Below are 22,079 nucleotides of genomic sequence, written 5' to 3'. Positions count from 1 at the left end.
GGGACAGTAGTAACGTGCTGATCATCCCATCTAACTCTCAGCGAAAAAGCAAATATTACTTCCCAAAATGTCAAACTATATCAGGTACAATGTAATTTCCAAAATACTATTTAAATATCATAATCTGTTCAGTACTTTTGTCACTTTAAGGTGACAAAAAAAAAAGATTTAAGCTCTACACTAAACCTTATCTTCATCTCTCTTCTCCATCACTTTTTTTTTAATTCAAGAGAAATTTCTCACAAACACATTTATTTTACATTGTAAATTGTTGCTGCAAACATTTTTAGCCCTGAATACAGTACCTTGGAGTCCACTGCCCTGGCCAGGTAGTAGTCTGTGTTGTTGGTGTGCTCCCAGGAAAAGACGATGACTTCGCTGGAGCAGTCTCGCAGCAACTCCAGGTTTTTGGGAGGACAGGGGACTAGAAGGAAATGGACATTTATACATGAATTTGAAGCGTGTAAGCCTGTCTTCTAAACGTCACCTGCACCATCCACAATCAGACCAATCCCATCCGCATCAGATAGATATATGGATGGATAGATGGATAGATAGATGGATAGATAGATAGATGGATGGATGGATGGATGGATGGATGGATAGATAGATAGATAGATGGATAGATGGATAGATAGCATTATAAGGGACAAGAGATGTAACAGAAAGAAAAAAGTTAAATGGGGTTAAATATCAACATCAAAGGAAAGCGTCTCAAATCCCGTTTCAGGTTAAAACGCCCTGATACTGAAGATTACGCTCCAGTGTTGCTTTTCACTGTTTGAGGTTTCAGGTTTAACACGGAACACAGGCTCATTCTAAGCGGGCTGAACACAACACAACATGATACAGACAGTGGAGGTCAACGGGAGACCCAGTTTTCAAAGGAGACACCTAGTGATGCACTCAAATGAACGTGTGAATTTAGACGCCAGACAAAGCTAGGGGAGAAAAAGAAGGTGTAAACAGTTTTTGCCAAATAACCCCCGACTGATATGACATCAATGATGCTTATCCTGAGTTCAACAAAAAAAATAGATTTGAGGTGCATTATATTAAAAAATAAGAATTTAAACATGACAACTTGTGACCTTTGGCATTTTAATCCTGACAAAAACATCTCTATCTTAATCTATATCTTAAAATCCCCAACGTTGAAGTCCAATCTACAGTGACATCCTGCATTTAAGGATCAGCTTTGTGTAATTTTAATGTCCATATTCAAATGTGGATCATCGGGGCATATTCTCAGAATCAAAACAGTGTAAGAAGTCTTCAGAAAATAGACATATACTTTATTCCAAGGCTGTAAAAGCTCAGTAAGAGCTGTATTATTACAAAAACAGATCAATATCATCTAAAAATGATGCTGTTCCTTTTTTTTCTCGTGCCTTTAAGCCTTTCCAAAAAGGATTGATATCATCAGATTGAGTTATTTAAGGTCTTCCCTCAAGCATTAAATGGCTGTACACTTGACATGCAACAATCGCTTGTCATAAAATCGTATTCAGCACCATCCACGTCACAGCATCTTAGCGCTGCACACTGTGGCTCGAGGGGGCGGGGTTGGAGAGAAAATCACGACCGGGCGCTCTCTAACAGAATAGAGCGACACGTGAGATGAAAAGATTGACTGCCTGCACAGCACAGATGGCAGGGTGGAGCGGCAAAAACGTTCCTAATCCAAAAGTTTACTAGGCCAGTGCCATTCATTCTGTTAATTGACCATCTTAGACCGCTTTTTCACACTTCTTCTTTTTTTGTTTTTGGTATTTTTCTCAAACTTACAAACTCAAACCTTAAGACTTGGTGGAGCGAGGTGAATATGCCTGTATTCGTTTTACAGTTGCTTTAAGAATACTGGCACATAAGTTACGGATGAGTAGTCGGAGAATCACAAAAATAAATAAATGAATAAAATCAAAAGATGTCGGCAGGTTATTGAATAGGAAGAATACATGCAAAGCCTGATGCTGTGTCAGCCAAAACCTAAAGTAGACATAAAACCTAAAGTAATATGGTGGATATGTTTTCACATAACTATTCAAGTGGGATTAATCCTTTGGAGGGAGGGACGTGCTGTAGATTGCTGTGGGAGCTCTATCTTGAGTTCAGGCTTGTAGCGTGCCAACCTCAGATTTGAAGTGTCACTCTGCTGACTTTACATATGAATTTCAGTTTACTTCTCACGAGGAGTGCCACTCTGCCCGTGAAAGCTGTCGTACAACGTCTTCCGTGGCTCTGGAGTAGCCCTCCAACGTCTGAGAAAATAACGCATGATGATGTTATAGTGTTATCATTGGGTTTTTCTCAGTTTGGGCTTGGAGGCAACACGCGTGTAACAGGAAGCTTCTGTTACAAGCTGTAAGTGTGGAGTTTGAAAGATGTGGGCGTTCATCAGGCAAGGAGAGTCTAATCAAAGATGCTATTGATTTATAATATGGATATTGCAGGATCATTTTTTATTAGAGCTGTCAGGACATCCTGACCTCCTCTGCATTGTTTTTGACCATTCATTCTTCTTTTTAAAGTGCCTGTCAGAACCTTGTGGACGTGAAGCAACATCCCCCAGACGGTTACAGCTGTTCCGGTTTCCATGTCTTTTCTGCTCGTCTTCCTGCTTCACCTTTCGGCTTTTTTCTCAGGTACTTCCTTCAAGGGTGTGGCAGTTAATACGCTTATGATGGTGGTTTGGATAAACTACTGCAGCGGCCCACTGACACAAACTTTTTAATACATTACCTGTGAAGAAAATCCGGGTCCTGAATCGATTCCATAGAGACTTTAAAGTCTTTTACAACAGCTTGACAGATACTGCTGAGTCACTGGAGGATAAAGCATCCACTCCCTTATGAAGAAAGGCCTAACGTACAACGATGCTGAGTTGGCTGGGTACGACGGGGTCACATTATCTCTATTGAACAAGCTTGATCAAAATGGACATTGGAGAAAATTGCCAGTGTGCATGTTTGTATGTGCTTCTTCTACTTTATTATGTTTATGTCTGATACGTCTCCTAATGAATGAGGTGACCCTGTTCTTTTTTTTTCTTTTCTCTGTGATCATTTGCTCTCACCGGTCTGAAAGGCGGCCGAGGTGTTGTTCACCGTGTTCTTGCAGTTCTCCGAAATGGGCGTTACGTGCACCACGTAGTTCCGACCACAGCTCAGTCCGGCGATCTGACAGCTGGTGCTCCGGCTGGTGCACGTCAGCTGCGTGCCGTTTTCGCTTATCGCCGTGGCCCTGTAGGAGTCGGCCCCGAACACAGCCGACCAACGCACCAGGGCAGAGTGAGTGGTGCAGGTGTAGTCCACCGATACTGATGAAACCGGTGTCAGCTCTGCAAGTAATACAGTACATTAGAGTATTATTTTTTTCTTTTTTTAGTTTCAGTGTACAGGAAGGGTAAAACTTGGTGGAAAAAACAAGTTGTAGAGGACAGACAGTTTATATACTTGATCAAAGAGTGTCTAAAGAATAGAGGTAATAGGGATAATTACAGTCTATACTTTAGAGGCAAAAATTGAAGTTTCTGAAGTATTCAGTTGTTGGGTGGTGATTGGAGACTTGTTTTTTTCAACTCACAGATTGGACAATTGCTCTGTTCAGAAGCATCGCATCAACTCCGGTAGGGGCTAATGGACAGTATAAATGCTGTGATAAACTGGAAACAGATCCAGGTCACATCTCTCATAATTAATATACTCTAAAACGACCCCCAAAACTCCTTTGATTTCTGTTTTTTCTCAGGTTTATGTTTACATGACGGCCTCAACTGCAAGTAGGTTGTCAGGGCATCTGAATCCCTTTTCCCCCTGAGGATCATATTCTGCACGTCTGAAAGGAGCGCCTCGGAGAGAATGGCTGACCTAGATCCTAATCAACAAGTTATTGATATTGGTTTGGTTCTGCCAACTCACTGTTGGTGGTGTACGTGTGGTCCGTGGGCTCGCTCGGCACCAGGAACATGTTGAGTGAGGACACTGATATCAGATAGGTGGAACATGGGAGGATGCCATGAACGTCCAGCTTGTTGTCTGTGACGTTCTGCACAGACGGCCCGCTGGTGGGTTCGTCAAGGTTCTGGATGGCGACTCGGTATATCAGGACGTCCTTCACCGGCTGCCACGTCACCCTCGCTGTGCTCCGGCCAGTCTGTGCCGCTGAAATGTTCACCGGAGGCTGCACCACTAAAAGCAGACATACGCACTTAGTTAGAGGGAAATATCGTGCAAGAACGAAGGACATTGCGGATTTATCTTTTATAATAATAATTTAATTGAAAAAAAAAAAAGTCTGCCCTCTTGATGCATAAAAAAAAGGGTCTCAGTTACCATCCAGTTCATGAATGCAGTTACAGGGAATGACAAGTCAAGTAGTGTGTTAAAGGATCAGTTCAACCAAATCACAAAATGCATTCCCCTGGAGGCACATGGGATGATAGTTTAGGTTTTAGATGCTAGGTTTTGAGGTAGCTGCCACTGAACCTTGTGTTGCCGACCCAAAACAGTGGGGCTGGCAGGAATCAGGTTTGCACAGCTTAAAGTGAGTAATAACATTTCTATCCAGACACAACGTCCCCATTACTGATAATCCACACACGTCACTGCACTCACAAGTTTTGTTTTTGTCTTTAAGGAACTATTTCTTCTCCAGAAAATAGTTCCGATGAAATCTTTCCACAGTAAGGTCTATATTATTGAGGATAACCAGGAAAATTGTGTATGTTTGACACATTTTTTGTTTTTGTTTTTTTGTATGTGTGATTTGTGTGAACTGGCCCTTTAATAAACATGCCAGCCGTAACTTTCCCGGCGTAAGAAACAAGAGAATCAAGACTATTTGAGACTTGTGCCAGAACCACAAATGCTTATCAAGGGAAGAAACTCGTATGCTTTCTACACCAGTGACCCCATATGTAGACCAACCCCTCAAGACTTACCTTTTTCAGACCAGTACTAATAGTACTAATCTGAATCAACAGAACTAAATGGAAAATTGTGTTACCTGCTGTACTGTAGGTATATAATATCCAAATGGGAATTTGTTGTCATATGGATTCATGTATTTTAATTAGTCACCGGTAATAAAATAAAGCAAAAAGATTAAACCTTATAAACTTTCTTCGTCTTGAGTTACTTGACTAAATGGAGCTTTTTCACCCATAAATTGATTCAAGAAAGAACATTTGTATAAAGGAGTTGTCATCTGAATACGATCTTTTAAAAATCAGACAAATGACATGTTCTTAATCGTCAATTATCCGCATAAATTTAGCGTTTGTCTATGCAGAGACGCGTCTTCAGATCAACGCGTCCCCCTTGTCCGCCAAGGTTTTCAAAGCTCCGCACGAACTGAAACTGGTCACTCACAGGTCGTGATGGTCCTCACTTTGCTCCTGCTTCCCAGACCGGCCTGGTTAGCCGTGTACACGTAGCAGTCGTAGTTGGTGGAGGGCTGCAGGTCTCCCACCACCGCGCTGGAGTTGGTGCGGGTGAGATTGAACGTTCGTCCGGTGGCCTGGGAGCGCACCAGCAGGTAGTAGCGCTGCGCCGACGATACCTCAGCCCATTGTACAAAGATCGAGGAGCTCGACAGCGGCAGGCCGACTTCTATCTGCGATGTGTCGGGGACTGAGAGGAAACAGCAGGGGTGAGAAAGGATCGTTTAGGATGCCACATAGCTGCGCTGCGTCCGTGCGTAATGGCGCGTCTTGCGCGTAAAGACGCGGTCTGAATGGGTTATAATTTCATACAGGTCATACTCATTTATGTATGAGTTGTTGTTCTATGTCTATTTTGCTTGCTAAATATAAATACATTTATGTCATTTGACCCCTGAAGGCGTATTTCATGATTATGCTGCCCAAACCAAAATAACAATAATCCCAATTACTACCACGTTTCGAGGGTAAATGTTGTTTAAACTGTCTTCTTCTTTACCTGTGGACGCTACAGTTGTATCCACACACACCACAAAGTAGAACTGGAAGACTTTCAGAGTCACACTGTACTCGGTTCCTGGTCTCAGACCCTGGACGTCCTTCTCTGTCCCGGTGGCTGGCAGGGTCACCACAACCGGTGCAAAATTTGTATTGTTCTTCACCCGAAGGTCCAGAAAATAGCTTGTAGCCACATTTGATTTTTCCCATTTCACCAGAATGGATGAGGGGCCCGAGGGGGCCGCTGACAAGATTTTGCACCCTGTAAGAGATGGAAACACGTGGGGCTGAAAAGAGGAGCTTTGTTTGAGGAAATAAACGTTGTTGTTGAAGGCTACTGACCAGTAAACATCACAACTGAGAGGAAAAAAAACATGTGTATGATATTTGCCATTATTTTATCTTATCCAAATTACACAAAGTGACCTTCATTTAATGTGACATCTTTAGCTTCAGTGATCCATTCTGATCCATTCTGATTTATTTGAAATAAATCCAACCTATGCAGAGACACATATGGGGCCTAAAATAATTCTGTCAACTAAATTTCTCGGTTTACTTACCTTCTGCACTATTAGGTATCTGTAAATGATAAAAATAATATCATCAGTAACATAGTGAAAACATTTTGATACTACTTTATATCAATATTCTTGATCAGTTTTACAGGTTGTACCGTAAAAATTATATTTACCTGAGTAAGAGACACCAATGCTAAAGAAAAGCCTATGGCTCCCAACAATCCCATCTTTGACATTGACTGCAGGATTACATTTAGTTCTGTATACAAGGGAGTCAAATACAAAAGGTGTTCTGGATTCTTTTGAGCTTTAGCCCACTGTGCGTGGGAACCAATCAGTATTCCCCAAATGGGGACAGGCTGTCCCACCAACAGCCCCAGGCAGTCAGAGCTGCCCTGAGAACACAACAGGAGGGAGGGAGGGATGGATGGATGGATGGATGGATGGATGAGAGTTTGGTGAACTTACCTGAAGTGAGGATGACAAGAAGGTCTCTCTCTCTACCCTTCTCGCTCTCACACACACACACACATACACACACTGGCTGCCACGCATCGGTTTGCATAATCCCCATCAAGGCGGTTTCGTCTCATAACTGATCAGTCTGCCCGTTTTGTAGTGTGTCCGTGTGAAAGTCGACGACAGTTTCCAGCAGCACTAATATCGTCCTGTGTTCCTGTTTTTTCTGAATTTTTTGTCTTTGCTTCTTTTCACACAGTAGTCTCAGACAGATCGCACAACATCTCTAATAAGAAATCAGAATACACTTATTATCTGCGAATGCTAAAAGTGTTCAAGAGGTTGTACACTTTTCTGTTGTACACTTTTCTCAGGTGTCAGGCTTTTCCCTGGAGATCCTGCCGTCCTCTTTAACAGCTCAAAAAACATCCTTATGATTGGTTTATCAGCGCAATACTTCATGAATCTATCTAATTTTATGAGAATTGCTCGTAAACTGATGTGTTTCAGATCGGAAGTCCACCGCAGAAAATGACGCATTGGTTTCATTTGGCTGAATACTGTAGATCTGTGATTGCTGCTGACTGTACTTTTTTATTCAGCATGTTCATTCATGTATTTTGTCACCTTCATCGCATGTGCAAGCCCAGTTTTTATGGCAAAAGGGAACGGTTACCGCTTTGAATTCTTTTTTTACACATTCAGTTAGATAAGGTCAGAGGGAAAGAAAAACATTTTTAAAGGGAAAAAAATGGTTGTACGGCACTAGAGTCTGTGGAATCCCAAATAAGGGGGGAAGTAAATCAGATGTTAGCAAAACACAGGGGTTGTTGGGTCTTGAGTGGCTCAAGATACTCATCAAAGTTTACTTGACAAAAAAATCTTAACTCAAGCTTCACTTACTGGCTATTTCCAGAGCTTTCAACTTTCAACTGATTTTTTTTTTTTTTTTACATCAAACTGCTATTTCCAAGGTCAAAAACGAACTCAAAACCTAACCAGAATGTATGTTTATGTATTATCCTCTTAAAGACCAACACTTCAAAAATATTTTGAATTTATAATGCGCATAACGGGAAGTGGAACCAGAGTAGTGACAGTGTCACAGTTCAGGGTCCAATTCTCTGGGTAGGTCAGTGGGCTGTAAATAACATTTCCCCGATTGCAGTGTAATGCCTGCTGTTCTAAACTTTCATTTTTTTCCTCAATATTGTTGTGACATTTTGTTTCATATATCAGCAACTAAGGTCCTGTTGGGTCAAGAACCTTTGGTATCGAATTCATGGTGGGGCTGCAATGTGAGATAGCACATAAACACAATACCCGTCGAACTTTGGCTCCCCACAGAGCAAAATGGAAAAGCTCGTTGTGACATATTCTGTCAACAAACTGTGATCTGCCCTTTGATGATGAGCTTTACTGATCCATTAATGTAAGACTGGGGGACAACAACGAAGGACTGGAGAGAAAAAGTAGGAGGTGATCCACTTAAAACTTGGGTAATTCACAGGTGCCTGACCAACATTGATCTTATCGCAGCAACGTCGTTACTTTTGTATCCAGAGGCCACAGTTTACATGCAGCTTGACGTTGCTGACCTACTAACACAACCCAACCCACTTGAACAGGGATTTCACGTCAGTCAAAGCATCAACCCAAGCGAGAGCGTGTTGTATAATAACGGCAGAGACATTGCCTCTATCATCCATTTGTTTTCTCACTGTCTATTTGTGATTGTTTATTTCTCTCTAGTCAGTGCTCCACATTTTTATTTCTCTCTCTTTCCACCCTTCCCCCTTCTGGGTTACTGTAAATTTCAAAAATCTGAAGGCGTTCTGCGAGTCCACACATGGACATGTTCACTGTTTTTTTTTTTTTTTTTATCCCTGTAACAATACATGAGAACACAGTGAATGACCTGAGCCAAAGAGATAAAGGCTTGGGAGGGGCCGCCTAAGCAAAGGAGACAAGTGCCTCTGAAACCAAAGTCAAGAATGCAGACTTGGGAATTGGGACTTCATCTAACTGGGATATACTTACAAAACACATCACTGTTACTAAGCTGGGTCATTGTTAAACTGTTCGCTTTCGAAAAGTTTGAAGGCGTTCGGCAATGGGCTTCAATGAAAAATGAAGTTAATTTCATCCTAGAGAGACTAAGCCCTAAGATGGCTTTATGTGGGCTACATGCTGGGCCGAAAGGGACCTTTTATCAGAGGAGAATAAAAGGCCATCACCTCCTAGTTCCTCGTCGTGTATTAGAAAAAAAAAGGAAGTCAACATGAAAGCGGATACGGGCCGTAAACCTGGCAGGAAACTTTAGCCCCTCCGCTTAAACAATAGAGCAATTTTGAAGCGCGGTGAATAAGGACAAGTAATGTGAACGACTTGATATTTCGTTGTATTTTTATGCGGCTGTGATATTGTCCTGAAGGTGACACTTATAGGTCACGGCTATTGAACATCTCATGATGCAACTACCCACAAATCTCTCAAGTCACTGGAGTCACAGCGCTGTCTGCGCCTGTTCTTCAAAACGACATTACAAGACAATAGGGTTGAGTTGTTGTTTTTTTTGTTGTTGCTGCGGACTCATCGGAAGTGGATGAGGAAAGACGTGGAATATTATTTCCCAGACCCCTGAAGAAATGGGGAGGCCACACAGTACAGGTCGGGGAACCTGGAAGTGGTCTTGAGGATGAAAAAGAGGGGACGCGTTTCTGACGCAGCAAAGTCTCTAGCTGAATGGTAAACGCGAAGTAAGCACCGCGGAGGAAGGTAATCAGTCACGTCAAAAGACTTTGAGAGGTCTTCGTTATAAGCGGGTTCGTTTTGATCGACAACTCGGTAGTCACACATTGAAGCACTGTAGTTTAAATGCTGTTAAAACGATGGTTACATGTAACCTAAGTGTCTAAATAACTTTCAATTTCAAACAAATTTACCAGACTTTGATCTAGATGTCTAAAAGTCTTATGACCTGCATGTCACCGAATGCTTTAAGGGCATAGTTCCTGTATAAAATGCTCTAAAGTAATTTTAAATCAATATAAACCTACTGATTATTTTTGAGCAGGTCTGGGCCAGTTGAAGCCCATGAGTCTGTCAACTTTTTGAATCGTTGTTTCTATGTTAAGTATGTGGGCATGTTGTCCTTCAAATCCGGTACATTTGGCTCCTACGGTGTTTTTTACATTGCGTAGCGCTGGCTTATCTTTCATTTGCAGTACTGTGAAAGAGTTTCAGGCACTTTAGATGTTTTTCGATTTCGATGCATCACGGAGGCGTCTGATTGGGAAACTTGTGCTGTTTTTAAGGCAAAAGGGGACCGCATTGAATATTGATTTGATTCCGTTTTTTAATTGCTTTTTGCACAAAGACGGGGCTGCCTCACAGCACAAGGTTCGATGGGGACTGTCCGGGGACTTTTCCGCCACAAATAGAGTTACAGTGCAGTTTCCGGACAACTGAGCGGACTGTCTGGAGTGGCCTACCCAACTGTTATTGTCGATTATGATTTTGAATGACAAAATTGGGTGGTGCTTTGGGAGGCATAGCCTGGGTGAGATGTGACAGCCTTGATACCTCTGCTAAGGAGGTTATTTTTGCGTGGTCAGCATTATATATCTCAAAAAACCAGTGCTGATTTCAGTGAAAATTTTTTGGAGCTTTAGGCCATGTGCAGAGGAACAAGCAATTAGCTCTAGGTGCAGGCTGAGGACTTGTAAATGGATATCTTAACATTGTAAAACAGGGCATTTCTGAACAAATTTTGCTGTTTAGTACTAAACTACTACACTTACTTTAATGGGACATCTGGCGCATGTGCCAATGATTGTCTGTCACTGTGTCTGTTTTGATGCTGATAAATTGAGGAGCCTTTCCAAACGTTTTCTTTATTAAAGGAACACATTTAGGGACACTGATCAGCCTCATTATAAATATTGAGCTCTCTGACTGCTTCCTAATATAGAACGACAAAATTTTTTTTTCTAAAAAGTCTGAAAAGTGAGAATGGTGGTGAGATTGGGAGTGGGGGGGGGGTTGTGTTACCAGAATTTACTCCTGAGACCATGGAGCTAAATCAAATAAATTACCCGCAATGGGAGGTGCCAGCTGAGATTAAAATCCACCCCTCTGAGCACCCAAGCCCCGCCTTGAACTGTTCTCCACTGAGATCAAAATGTTTGAGATGAAACTCAACAATGCCGGTTTCTCTAAAGTCATTTTGACAAGAAATGCGCCAACATTTTCACAACAGCAGAAAAAAAAACAAAAAATAAACAAAAAAGCAATACAAACCAGAAAAGTTAAAAACAACAAAACCTGAATGCGAGAGGCATCGGATCTGTTCATTCATTGTACTGTGATAGAACATCTTTAATACTGATGCAATGATGACAGGTGAAACAATAACATCTGATCATAACTAGTTGTCACTTATTATATTCTATGATGACAATACCTGAGGGGAGAAAGGACCCAGGTCAGAATTTCGACAGCACGAAAACAAACAAAATACACAACAACCAGATTGATAAACATTGTGACTGAATTCAACTCTCGGCTTCTTATTTTGTAAAGTTTAGGTCAATGAGCATAAACAAACCACAAAACACGCAGACGGTGCAGGGAATTCTTTATTAGCGGAAATATGCATCGGGTTTACACGGCCACAGTGACGCATATTCCATAATGTTTCATTCATCCTGAGGACGGGCACCAGCACACTGGAGAAGTCGTGGGCGAACAGGGCGACGCATGATGAGATGCACAGATCAGCGCCTGCCGCTTATCATCAGGAGGCCTTTTTCTACTTAGGGCTGGAGCTACGAAACAAATCTTAATTTGGTCGTTTCTCAAATGAATACTTCTTAAGATGGAGGGGCAAAAGGTTGCATGAGCGATGTGAAATGTCTGTTACTGTTTGATTCTATTGATCCGTCAAGTCCGATCAATTTTCAAAACTTCAGTACCAGCATGTAAATTTGGTTTTGTTTGTTTGTGGATCAAATGTTTTATCACTTTTTTCACTCTTACCAAATCCATACCATAATTTTGTCTCATCGTTAATCTTTTGAATCTACTCATGTTGTTCATGTTTTTCTCATCTAAGTACTTGCTCATGTCCGTTGATGGTACAAAATGGGTTTTTCTTGGCCATGATACTGTGCATGAACATCATTTCAAAGCCCGTTCACAGCACTGAAAAATATCTCAAACATTTATTTCATCATCAGTTTATACCATGGCCAACAGACAGGCTTGTTTATTCTTGGTTAGCGGTTGTTCTTCTCTTTATTTATCCGATCGGCTTCATCGAGATGCGCAAGGATGATGCAGGAGGAAGGGGAGGGTCGAAGAAGGTGGAGGTCTTCTGTTGTATCTCTGGAGAGGAAGCTGTGAAGACAGAACAGAGGAAATATTCCGTTAAGTTTGCTGGATTTGTATATTCATTGTAGGCCACTTACTAAAATTCGACATATTACAACAGCAAAGCGATGAGTAGGATTAAAATAGGTTTAAATTGCGAGGGGTGTTCCATTGTGGCCAGCAGAGGAAGACGACAGCTTCAGGACGCTGCCGTAAAATTACTACACTTAGCCCACAGTTCTCATTTTAAATCATGAAAAGAGATGGAAGAAATCATCTCATTATGAAAAAGACACGTGCTTAATTGCCAGAAAAGCTTTTTTTTTTTTTTAGTTTCTTGTTTGTTTTTTCAAGATGACAAGAAAAAAGTGAGGTATAAAAAAAATTAAAATAAAACTCACGATCGCCAGGAAGTGTAGTTTCACTGAGTTCACAATACTTTCTCTCTTCAGTCAACCTCTAAGCTTATTATACACTAGACCAGTTTCCTTGACTCATCAGATGCAATATATTTACTTACCATCTGCTAGTCGACACTTCTCTTCCCTCTGTAAATCACTGAACAGATTGAAACGATATTAGAAACAAATCACCTTTCTCTCGGTGGCATCCTTCTTCTAAAAAGATTTGCGCAATATTCTCACATAAAGTACCAGAAACCATTCATTTTAAATGATCTAAACGCCAAATAATCAAATAAATCTACGTACAGGTTAAAGTTCAAAATGGTGACATACTCACCTGCACCAACGTTGCTGTCTGAGCAAGTTACTACAAAAGCAGAAAAAACGACAACAACAGCAAAAAAAAAAAAAAAGTCAAACTCCATCATCCATTCCTGGTCATCTTAATTGTTCAAATACGCTTTACTGCAGTTGTGCTTTGTTTTATTTCCAATTAAGGTTAATAAAATTCATTTACAGAAGTGTACACAGTGACTGCAGGGGTGGTAAAACTACCAACTGCGCCTTAACACTGCACATTTGTATCTTAAAACATCATGAAGAATCTGTTGGACGCAAATTCTGTGAATTGTGACTGTAACCATGAACAAATTTGGGTAGAATTGACTTCAAAAGAAATTTCAAGGTGTAAATCATACCTGAGTACAGTCTCTGAGGACAGAACAGGACTTTGCTGCCCTCCGGTGTGAGCGGGGCCACCAACACACGATAGATGTCCCCACACCGGACGTCGCCAACATCGCAGCTGTTCTCCCCCGGAGGCGCAGTGCAGGTGTAGTTGCTGCTGCTGCCCACCACCTCGGTGATGTAGCTGGGGCTGCCGTGGCTGCCGGTGCTGCCAGCGCTGCGCCAGTGCACCCGCAGGGCGTCGCCGGCCATCCTGTAGAGCCTGACACCTGAGGGACAGCAGGCACCTGCCAGAGAGAGAGAGAGCGTCTGTCGTGGCTTTGTTATCTCAAAGAAAACCAGATGTTGGTGGATAATTGTGCACCAAAAACTTATAAAGGCCATTTTAAAAACTGATACATTTACATGTGTTTGAACTATAAATATTTACCGTGTTTTTATTTAAAGTGATAATTTTGAAGAGGAACTGAAAACATTCAACATTAAAAGTTGAATTCAAAAGCAATAAAAGGCACCACTGATTAATTTTATACATAGCTAACATCAGAAAATTTTGGGTAGACATTACTAATCACTAAGTCTATGACTCGTATCCACTTGTGCTACTGTTAAAATACATTTTAGCATTTAGCACTATGTCATCGTTCCGGGTCGTGACTGCCGTGGTCGCTGATCAGCAAACGTTACATAGTCTGGCTTTGAGTTTCTGAAGATACTTCAGTGATCTGTTTGTCATTAATCACGACAACACTGGAGAAAGCGAGGGAAAAACATCCTGCCTTAATGTCCCTGCTCAGAGGTGGTACCTTCTAAAAAAGGTGTACCTTCTATTCAAATATATTAAGTGTCTATTTAGATACTTATAAAAGTACAATTTTTGTTTTTTTTCTAAAGAATTGACAGCATGACATGTGCTGAGTGGGACATTTCACAGAAAAGAAACTCTCTGGTGGATACACCATGCAATAGAGACACTATTTCCGTTTCACGTCGAATATATCTTTCACTTTTTGACTTCAACATTTTTGTTACTTATCGCTCGACACATTTGCAGACAGCGATGACTGATTTATAGGTACAGTTCTAATATTTTCAAGTTTAATGCATAAAGAGAGAAGCTCTTGAAGTCACTAGTAAGTCGATGATGCTTCCATGTTGCAAGACGCATACTCATTAGCTGCATAAATAAAAGGCAAAACATTACAGAAAGATTTTGTTTGTAATAGTTAGTAATAATATTTGGTTTGTGTGTGTGTGTAAAGGTCTCTGAAGCTGCATTTGAATCCCGCAACATTACTTTGACTCTCTAACATTATGTCTTCAACTGTGGTCAGCTAACGTTGCTTTATTCTATGTGGAGAGTAATAATTTGAAGTCAACTACTCAAAAACATGCTTTTTTTTTTTTTTTTTTTGGTGTTGATACTCTAATAAATGTCTGTCTTTCCTCCTCACTGGTAGAAAACGTCCTCACTCACTGGACGAGAAGCCCTGATAGCTGCAGTTGGCCTTGCGGCCGCTGTGGCTGGCCGCCTCCATGGCGACGGTGTAGTTTGTCCCGCAGGTGATGCATCCCACGAGGCAGTGGGAGTCCTGGGTGTGGCAGCGGGCGTGACCACGCGGCGACGTCAGGGAGGTGATGAAGGAATGCGCCCCTTTGGCGTGAGACCACGAGACGTTGGTCATTGCCTGAGTCACCTGAGCCACTGTTAGATTCACCGGGCAACAGGGTTCTGTAAAAAAAAGACACAAAGCTACTGTCTGTATCTGAATTTGGATTATACCGTAAGTGGGTGCGGTTCATACCAGATGTTGTTAGAAATGGTCTAATCGGATTTGTTTTCAACTGCCATTTATACCCCTCATACTTATATCTATAGGTTTAACTGCCAAAATAACATATTTTGTACCTGTGTACCTGTGGATGCACATGGTCCAGAATTGTAGCTATTAACATTTGTTTCTATTAATGTGTAGTTCAAACTCGGTTGAAAACCCGCATTGCTCAGTGACTGTTTTAATCATTAGCCCGCTTTTATACTGGCTTCCCCTTCAGTTTGTCACCGGTCTGTACTCTCGGGCTACTCACCTGTTTCCAGGGAGTCAGAGTAGCTGGGTAAACTCTGGCCGGCGGCGCTGCTTGCGATGACACTGACTTCATAGGTGGAGCCGCAGGGAAGGCCGGTGAGGTCGCAGCTGTTTCCAGCGGTGGCGCAGGTGTGTCCGCCTTCGCCTCCCAGCGCGCTCACGGTGTAAGTAGCGGCCCTGTTGTTCGCCGTCCAGCTGACACTGACGCAGGAGGAGTTTTTCGGATTCAGCCTCAGATCCGTTGGCATGCAGGGAGCTGACGGGCACGAGGAAAAGCAGGGAATAAAAGCTGGCTGAGTTTATTGTAGAGTTTATGTCCGTACCTCTGAGGGTCCTGTCTGAATGTTTAGTGTAGTTTCATTGCATAAGCAATTACAGACAGTTTTTCAAAACTATCAGTTTCTGGTCATTTATGGAGGCAGCACATCAGTCATACAGTCATTAAAACAAAATACATAAGCTTTTACTATTCATGCCTTTTTACAAAAGTGATTATACACTTTATTAGGTACACCTGTGGAATCTACTGCAATCCAACACAACAGCTCTGCCACAAATTCTACCTTTATTTTTTTGTTTATGTTGACACTGTCTGTTCTTCTCACCTTTATTATGAAGGTCGTAGTGGGTGGTGTTGTTTAAGCGGGCTGCATTATTATTGACAGGTGTTTCTAATATTTTGTCCATCCCATTTACATGCATGAGAGGGACAGAATATTAGAAAACACCTCTGAATATAACAAACACAAAGCAGAACTATCACCTTTCTGACAGTTTCAACAACAAAAAAAAGATCATTTTTAAGCTTCGTAAAAGTAGAATTCATGGCAGAGCTGCTGTATTGTAATGCTTTAGATTGCACAGGTGTATCTAATAGAGTGGCCAGTGCATGCATGGATCTATCTAATACATAAAAGGTGGTAACACCTCTAACTCCCTCTAAATCCCTCTAACAAAGTAAATATTTTGAGCTATTTATTGAGATGAAGAATGCAAAAGTCTTATAGTTCAAATGGGGTTTTTGTGCTTTTGTACTGAACTAGCTTATCTGAACATGTCACATAAATAAATACGATCATGCCACAAAAGGTATTTGTATTGTACTCCATACTGAAGTTAATGTGAAACTTCTAAGAGAATAAAAACTTTACTGCTGTTTTTAAATCAGTTTTATGTGAGATCTGGGAAGAAAAGTTGGCCACAGTGTGACTGTATAAGTCAGATAAACAGAACTTAAGTGCAAAATGTAACTGGGTATTAGCTGGATGCACGCATATATGAATAGAAGTTTTCCACCTGTGTCTTTGGTGTGAGCTTTGCATGCGCGGTTGCATCCGCTGATTTCATTGCAGGGTGTCACCACCACGCTGTAGGCACTGTCGCAGCGGAGGTCAGAGAGGGCGCACACCGGTGCCGTGTCGTTACACAGGATGACCTCTGAACTGCCCGCAGCCCGAGTCTCGTACAGCTCTGCCCCCCGCGAAGCTGTCCACGTGATCTCCAGAGTGTCAGTGCTCACCGCGGAGACGGATACACCCTCTGGACAACAGGGCACTGACAGACACGGGTGATACACAGGCAAACACACGTAGACATATTGTGATGACAAACAGGAAGAGAAGAAAATCTGTCTCATAATGACTGAAAGTCTTAAAACATGTCACCTCTGCTGCTACTACCTACAGGTGGTATAGTTGAGATTCATTCCTGGGGGACTGGCGCCGGCCCGGTTGAATGCGAGCACAGACATCAGGTACGTGTAGCCACACTGGCAGTGGTAGGTGCAGTTGCTGCAGGTGGTGTTACAGGTCTCCTCGGCGCCATCACTTCTCTTGATGAAGGCCACGTAGCTGTCAGCGTGGGGCACCGTGTCCCACGTCAGCGTGCAGTTTCCTTCCGTCGGCTCCGCAAGAGCCAAAGACTCCGGGGGGCAGGGGACTGACAGCAGAGGACAGCAGGGGGTTTAGTCAGAGCAGCCTAATGCTGCGTCGTTTTAGAACATGTTTTCTCTCCAGTAATCACAAAGTAATGATTTTAATCTTCATGAAAAAAAATGAAAACATGACTGTGAAAACTTTATCATATGACACATGGTAAAGTGTGACGATAACTCTGAATAACTGAAAAACTGTTCCTGTGGTACACCCATTACTTTTACAATTAATTGCTAAATGTGATTTTTGGTAGCAGGCGTGAGCGATATGGATCAAATCTTTGGTTGTTTGGTTGAATTTTATTTCACCATTGTAATATTTAGAGCTAGATATAATAAGATAATATATTAATAGATAAAATGACCAGGTGAGAATGTTCCTGACTAATCCAGTATATTATATTACTGGCAAATCAATGTATATCATCATATTGATGCAATATATTGTAAATCTTCATTCAATCTAATACTATTTCCATAAACAAAGGTCATTGATCATTGATAGCCCATAATGCCTAATATAACCTTGGTAGAAACAGCATTTATCTGTTTCTGTTGTGTGTTTTGTGCCTATCATCTCCCAACCCTATTTGACCCGACTTCTATCTGTGTAGTATTAAGGTCAAAATCGATAACGGGGGGAGCCAACAAAGAACATTAGCTAGAACTGTGTGGATCTGAATCAAAGCAAATCTCTGCTACTCACAGGTGATGAAGACCTCGGGGCTGGACGGGCAGCTGGGCCCGGCCTCGTTTGAGGCGGTGACCCGGATGACGTGCACCTCTCCGCAGGCCACTGGAGACAGGGTGCAGGAGCTGGATGTGGAGTTACAGGTCAGGTTCTGGTCACTCATCACAAAATACTCGATGGATCCGTAGACCTCAGGATCGCCTTCCCAGGATACAGAGAGTCCGGCCGCACCGTTAGCCGTCACCACGGAGACGTTGACAGAAGATGGCGTTGGAGGTCCTGTTAAAAGACAAAACATAAGGACACAGTCAGTACAGTCAAGTACACATAGGAACATACATACATACTTGATACCACTGTCAATCTAGACATTGTAGTAGAATCATAGTTACTAAAGTATTCTATTAAAATACCATAATAATCACTTACTGGATGTCACAGTTTAGCTGCTTTCAGCAGGTGCAGCTACCGCAACAAGACTTATCAATCGACAATATCACACAAATGCAAGCTATATGATCCATGGCTGCAAAACTATAAGCCTAATTATTTGTTTTTTGTATCACGTCATGTGTAATATTTCTCTAGTTATCATAAGAGGAATATGGACAAATAATAGGTCATAGCGGGCAATTACTAGATACTGTGTGGCGCTCCAAAAACACACACAAAAACGTGTCCTAGTGCGTCCTTACGTGTTGTCTGGTTGGTGTGCGAACTGCCCTCCCCCGCTCGGCCCTCAGGGTCCCAGGCGAAACCCCTGATGACGTACAGTGAGCCAGCATCCAGCCCAGCGATGGTCAGGTTGGTGCTGGAGGCGTTGTGCTTCACGTTGGTGTTGGAGCCAAACTTGTACACGGACAGGGTGTACTGGACGGCGTGAGCAACGGGGGCCCAGGACACGACGATGCTGTCGTTGCTGGGAGAGGAGGTGGAGAGCTGAGGAGGAGGCAAAACTGTGGAGGAGAGGAAGGTTTGGCAAGTTTTACATGGGAGAGATGTTCTGGGGGATAAAGACTAGTAGCCCTCTATTTACAGGCCACAATTGTTCCATAAAACACAGAATTTGAATAGTAATTTTATGGTGCGTAGATGAAAAATAACTCCACTAGGTTGTGGTTAAAATTTCAACAAGTCACATCCAAGATTATTTGTCTGTCTGGATTGTAGCCCAGTGAAATACAAACGAACACAGTCACAATGTCACTCTAATGGACGGCGGTGGAGCTTTCAGAGCTGTTTTCTGGTTCGGAGCAAGTCCAGTCTCAGGTCTACCAGAGACAGTCTTTAAGTCAAGTTTCGTGTTCTTGAAAGCAAGTCGGGTCACGAGTCTTTATGAGCAAAAGTGATTTTTGAAGGCCGAGAGGGATTCCTCTGACTGAGCACGGGCGGGTGACTCGTCCCACCACTGAGGGACCACACGGGAGAAGAGTTTAGATTGAGATATGAAGTGGAGGTTTGTTCCTGGAATAAAGTGAAATCCAGAGATCGAAATGTCAAACGGTAAACAAAAAATGGTGAAACTGCTCGTTGCATGTTTTTTTTCCAGCTCATGAGGATCAGATTTTCCCCCCCGAGGTGGAAGTGGAGGTGAGAGGTGACAGCTACGTACCCACGATGAGGTCAGCTCTTTGTGCGTTTGACAGAGAAGGGTCAGGTATAGTTACCACTGATACAGGAGAGGCCCCGAGGGATTCCGATTGCGTTTCTTGGGTAAGACAAACCTGGATTTGCACAAACACTGAAAGCGCAGTTGACGGAAGACGATGCGTGTATACATTCACTCACACTACTGTATATAGTGGCTCTGCTATGGGACAATGAGGAAGATCAAGTGACCTCTGCAGGGCATGGGGAGTGATGACAAAAAGTGCTCAGCGTCTCTCCGTGACTCATTTCGACACATGAACCAGCCCTTGGGCAATATTTTCCCCACTGAATTCATATCTGTTTTGTTTTCTCAACTTTGGAAAGAAAGAATGTGAAAATCTAACATTCTGCACGCAAACAAAGACAAGGTGCGTAACAACCGTACCTGTCTTCGCGGTCACAGGAAGAGACGGCTGGCTGCGGCCTCCGCTGTTCACGGCCATGATGCTGAGCGTGTACTCGGTGTAGGGTGTGAGCGACCGAATCTCAGTGGGGGAGGAAGACACTGTGTCCTCTCTGTAGAAGCCATTGGAGTTCTGGATGCGTATGACGTAGTGAGTCGCCCCGGTCCTCAAGGTGAACTCCGCCATCAAGGTCCTGCTGTCCTTCGGCTTCACTGCCTGGATGGGATCCATCATCTCGGGGGCTAAAATAGTCGATGATCAGTTTAGGTCAGTAATGGCATCCAGTAAGAGGACGCTCACTGTAAGATTCAACTTTAAACAGGAAGATTTTGGTGGTGGGATGCAAGGGATGGGCTCCACGTGATCATCTCCCATGTTGACTGCAGATTTTAGGGGCTAAATAATGGGAAACAAGATTGCATTTCCTCTCAGTCTCCCTGAGTTAATTTGGTTAAATCTTACACCAAATGTAACTACAAAAATGTATCAGTTTAAAAGAAGTTTATCATAATTGAAGGCTACCATTATCTATTTTACCCTGTAAACCAAATTTTGAATCTTTGGTAGTCTTTTGCTAAGTGTACACTGGCAACTGTCCACCACCAGCCATCAGTTCTTCAAGTTACAATTTAGGTGTTTACATTTACATTGTATTATCACACTGGATGATTGAAATGGAAAATTACATATCAGTGAAGCACTAAGTAGAATATGCTATTATTCTATTATGCTTAAACAGTAAGGATTTAGACAGAAGTGTACCTCACCTGTTGATGACTCAGTAGTTGCAGTGCTCAGTGTTGCTTGGGAATTGTCCAGAGCCTCAACTGTGAAGACATAATTGACGCCTGGGGACAGGGAGTTGACAGAGCCCATCACCGTGTTTGGACCAAACTGGGCAAAAGCGATGGGGTCGCTTGGTGAGCTTGTGGGGGCAACGGAGATCTTGTATGAGCTGGCTCCAGAGTACCTGGTCCATCTCAGAGTCACGGTCTTTGATGTCGCTGAGAACACGGACACTTGGATGGCTGATGAGAGAGATGAAAGAAATGGAGATCCCTATAGGACGTGCTTTTCACCCTGAGACATGGATTCATTTACACAAACATGTATAATACAGTCAAGGTTTTGTGCCTCTTCATTTCTCACATATGACAGTGATAAAACAGCTACAGTGGAATATATGTTAAAAGAGAAGATACGGTACCTGATTCGGTTGCAGCCTGCAAATATAGATGAGAAAATGTTATTAACAATATTTTCATAGAATTATATAAAATCAAAGTTACTACTAACCACTTTGAATGTTATCATTCTGCCCTTCGCTTTTCTCAACAAAGTTTCTGTGCCTGAATTTGAAATAAGCTGCCTATTATAACAAATTTCTGAATAATTTCATTGCTCTACCTGTGAGCATATGCCCAGCGAGACAAAAATCACCAGCCACTTCATAGCGCCCATTCTTCACGTCTGTCTCTGCGAACACTCCTCTCACTGTATCCCACGGTTTGCAGCTTCTGTTAGATTTCTGAAGGCGCTTCACTCTCAACTGTGTCACCTTTTTCTTTAAACATATGTGGTGCCTGTGTTAGCTGAAACACCTGCATCTGGCCCTTCCCACTGGGCGCAAATGTCCAATCGTAGCAAAGCAGAGAGACGTAAATTGGGGCAGGCGCCGGTGCAGTTTGAACAGCACGGGAAGGAAAAACCGTCGTAGCTGTGGGCATGATATTCTATATTCAAGGATGTAGTCAAGGCGCAAAAAAAAAAAAAAAAAAAAAATGTAACATGCACAGGGGTCTGGCAAAGGAACTGGACTTCTCCTAGCTAGAGGCCTGAAAACACAATCGTGTTTGGTATAACCACGGAGGGTAAGAAAAGTGACTAGGTTTTAAATAACCTTACACTTTAGGCAACATTTTTAATCCA

General features: G+C 42.4%; 2 protein-coding genes across 2 annotated transcripts in view; both read right to left on the bottom strand.

Annotated features, from left to right (window-relative positions):
- Nucleotides 1–6,689, bottom strand: part of LOC120790698 — a 51,718-nt gene extending 45,029 nt beyond the window's left edge. The window contains exons 1-7 of the mRNA XM_040128511.1: nt 6,636–6,689; nt 6,505–6,523; nt 5,943–6,203; nt 5,373–5,633; nt 3,921–4,190; nt 3,077–3,340; nt 306–424 (exon numbers count right to left, since the gene is read on the bottom strand). Of these exons, the coding sequence (XP_039984445.1) occupies nt 306–424; nt 3,077–3,340; nt 3,921–4,190; nt 5,373–5,633; nt 5,943–6,203; nt 6,505–6,523; nt 6,636–6,689 (1,248 nt within the window). The remainder of the gene's footprint in view (nt 1–305; nt 425–3,076; nt 3,341–3,920; nt 4,191–5,372; nt 5,634–5,942; nt 6,204–6,504; nt 6,524–6,635) is intronic.
- A 4,951-nt stretch (nt 6,690–11,640) lies between these two features.
- On the bottom strand, nt 11,641–21,702 carry LOC120791151 (fibronectin type III domain-containing protein 7-like). Its single transcript, XM_040129352.1, has 14 exons — nt 21,558–21,702; nt 21,358–21,373; nt 20,918–21,178; nt 20,132–20,392; nt 18,792–19,052; nt 18,112–18,375; nt 17,156–17,410; nt 16,769–17,026; nt 15,474–15,728; nt 14,863–15,117; nt 13,397–13,672; nt 13,036–13,065; nt 12,815–12,852; nt 11,641–12,321 (listed from the first exon to the last, which is right to left on the bottom strand). The coding sequence occupies exons 1-13, from the start codon at nt 21,609–21,611 to the stop codon at nt 12,821–12,823; spliced, it is 2,478 nt and encodes an 825-aa protein (XP_039985286.1). The 5' UTR covers nt 21,612–21,702; the 3' UTR covers nt 11,641–12,321; nt 12,815–12,820.
- Nucleotides 21,703–22,079: the final 377 nt, after the last annotated feature.

This window comes from Xiphias gladius, chromosome 6 (genome assembly GCF_016859285.1).
Source record: "Xiphias gladius isolate SHS-SW01 ecotype Sanya breed wild chromosome 6, ASM1685928v1, whole genome shotgun sequence".
NCBI lineage: Eukaryota > Metazoa > Chordata > Actinopteri > Istiophoriformes > Xiphiidae > Xiphias > Xiphias gladius.
The sequence above is the reverse complement of the archived record's forward strand: the minus strand, read 5'-3'. Positions and strand labels throughout refer to the sequence as shown.